This window comes from Penaeus chinensis, chromosome 37 (assembly GCF_019202785.1).
Source record: "Penaeus chinensis breed Huanghai No. 1 chromosome 37, ASM1920278v2, whole genome shotgun sequence".
In the NCBI taxonomy this organism is placed as follows: Eukaryota; Metazoa; Arthropoda; class Malacostraca; order Decapoda; family Penaeidae; genus Penaeus; species Penaeus chinensis.
In genome coordinates this window covers 25985541-25988040 of record NC_061855.1, presented here as the reverse complement: position 1 = coordinate 25988040, position 2500 = coordinate 25985541, and the positions used below count along the sequence as shown (strand labels likewise).

The 2500-nt window shown below is 47.4% G+C and overlaps 1 protein-coding gene across 1 annotated transcript in view; it reads left to right on the top strand.

The window, feature by feature from the left end:
* The window catches only part of LOC125045667 (neural-cadherin-like), a 108350-nt gene that overhangs the window by 95818 nt on the left and 10032 nt on the right, over positions 1-2500 (top strand). Inside the window, exons 7-9 of the mRNA XM_047643083.1 lie at positions 1651-1854; positions 1996-2135; positions 2254-2500. The exon at positions 2254-2500 is cut by the window's right edge and continues 99 nt beyond it. Coding sequence (XP_047499039.1) covers positions 1651-1854; positions 1996-2135; positions 2254-2500 — 591 coding nt within the window. The remainder of the gene's footprint in view (positions 1-1650; positions 1855-1995; positions 2136-2253) is intronic.

Here is a 2500-nt window from a genome sequence, read left to right as displayed (position 1 = left end):
ATAATAACTATGTAAGGCTATATAAAGTATGGTGTTTGTAGTGCCTTACCAGTGTTACAATTTTTGCAACAGAAGAGACTACCATCAGTTAGCTACAGATTACATATTCAACAATACCTTAATACTAAAGAAGCATATATTCCAGCATTACTGAGGACAGGATATCTACCTGCGAGAGAACGTCATGGAAGTGATTTGGGTTCAGTTATAAGTCATAGGAATGGCACTTAGTCAAATTCATAATCCTTGAGTGAAATCCGTGTAGAGTGGGCAGGTTAGTCGGGTAATCTAAATCTGTGTGAATGAGCGGCCGATTATCACGGCAAGTATAAAGAAATGGTGATATTATAGAGAAACACAACGATATATGTGTATACAAAGAATATAACAATATGTAAGTAGTACTAAAGTAATTATTAATAGGCATAACATATAAAATAATAAAAAATTAATTAATTCGAAAACAATAGCCATGAAAAATATGATGAGAACAACCGATCATAAAATGAACCCGAAGGTAATCATTTGTTCTGAGAGAAATGATATCTACTAAACCGTGCGATCTGAGGATAAAATGGTAATAGACAGAAAAATACTAACACAATACATAATTTACGGAATGGTTAGGGCTGGGGAATGAGGTGCGAGGTAAGGATGTGTGTCAATTAGGTTTGATCTGGGTGCGTGACTTCGTTTGTTGTATTAAAAAAAAACAATGGTTGACAGTGAGACGTTATGCAGTATAGAGTTAGTAATGTGTGTTCGTTGAGTGGCATGTACTTGAATTTGAAAGAAAGTAACTTATATGAAAGGTGTGGTTGGATATAGGGAGGACAATAGTTAATCTGGCACTGATAGGTACACTTACTTTTAATAGTAACGAGGAAGTATTGGTGGTGGTAGGTATAACTGCGACTTCACAGCTGTGCCTACGAGGGTTCGCGAAGATTTGGCGAGGTTGGTGAGCCGGATTGGTGAGTGTGGCGTCGCAGAGTGCTAGGATAGATCTTCAGAGATTTCGTCAGGAGGGATCACAGGCGTGAGTGGTAAGCACGAAGTAGTAAGGACAGACATGGTGTGGGTCAGAAGAAGAGTTGGTAGCGATGGCTGGACGTTAAGGGAGACGAGGAGGCACTTCGACAGGAGTAGCTTGTTGGCAGATAGCGTGGATCGGCAACAGGCGTCGGCGAGGAGCGTGGTGGTAGGTGAATTACCGTCGGCGTTGTGAGGCTCTTGATCACCGCTGCCATCAAATGTAAGCGAGACGTGAGATGGTCTTGGGCGGGTTAATGAAAGGAGTCTTAGCTTGCTGGTTTATTGTTGAAAATAGATATGAGACCCCCAAGAGTCCCCGTGTCCCCGGGTGGAGGACTAGCTGGTGGAGCTGGACCCTGCATGGCTTAACTTGTCTGCCGTGTTTCTCCCTATATAGATAGATAGATAGATAGATTTGTATATATGTATGTTAATGTATATGCTTGTATGTGTGTGTATACACACACACACACACACACACACACATATATATATATATATATATATATATATATAGAGAGAGAGAGAGAGAGAGAGAGAGAGAGAGAGAGAGAGAGAGAGAGAGAGAGAGAGAAAGAGAGAGAGAGAAAAACACCAACCAGTTTTTTCTTACAGCTAGCGGAGGCAACCAACCTGACGGTGACAGTGGGAATGCCGGAGCCGAGTCCTGGCCATCGGGAGGGCGTGGGCGTGCTTCCAGCCCCGCCCTCGCCCACCCCTGACCGCCCCCCTGCGCAGGGCCCCTCCCCCTCCTACCTGGACGGCGGCCGCGACCCGTCCTCGGCTGCCTCTCGACCCTCCAAGACCCTCGCTCTCCAGGTTTGTCAGAAGAGTCAGGGGAGTTGGATTTTATCTTTGTTCTACTCTGATTGTCGGTCATCAGTGAATAAAGTGGATGTTTTGAAGGTATTTGCTCACTTTATTCAGTATTTCTGTCGTAAATTCATAACACATTCTCAGGTTGTAGACACCAACGCAACCTCGCTGGTGACGCCACGATTGGCATTCACCAGCGAGTGTCTTGCTCCGGAGTCCGAGGACTGCACAGCCTCCCCCTGCCTCAACGGCGGCCGCTGCGTCAAGCTTTCCACGGGACAGAGGTGATGCTTCACGTGTCCTCGTGTCCGTTGCTCTGGATCAGTATGATGTAATTATGTGTGACATCGCCTTTGCGTTCTCTCAAAGTATCTCCACGGTTATTTTCTACCTCCTCTGCAGGTGCGTGTGCCCGGGCGGGTCGTGGGGTCCTCGCTGCAAAGTCCTCGCCCGCACCTTCACGGCCTCCGGCTGGGCGTGGGTGCGCCACCTTCCGTCGTGCCTTCCTACCACGATCTCCTTCCGGATTCTCACACGCTGCCCAGACGCCTTGGTCTTATACTCGGGTCCCCTCACGCCTGTGCCCAGACGGCCCGGCTCCCTTCCCTCGCCCATGATTGCCGTTCAGGTCGTGGGCGGGCGGCCGCAG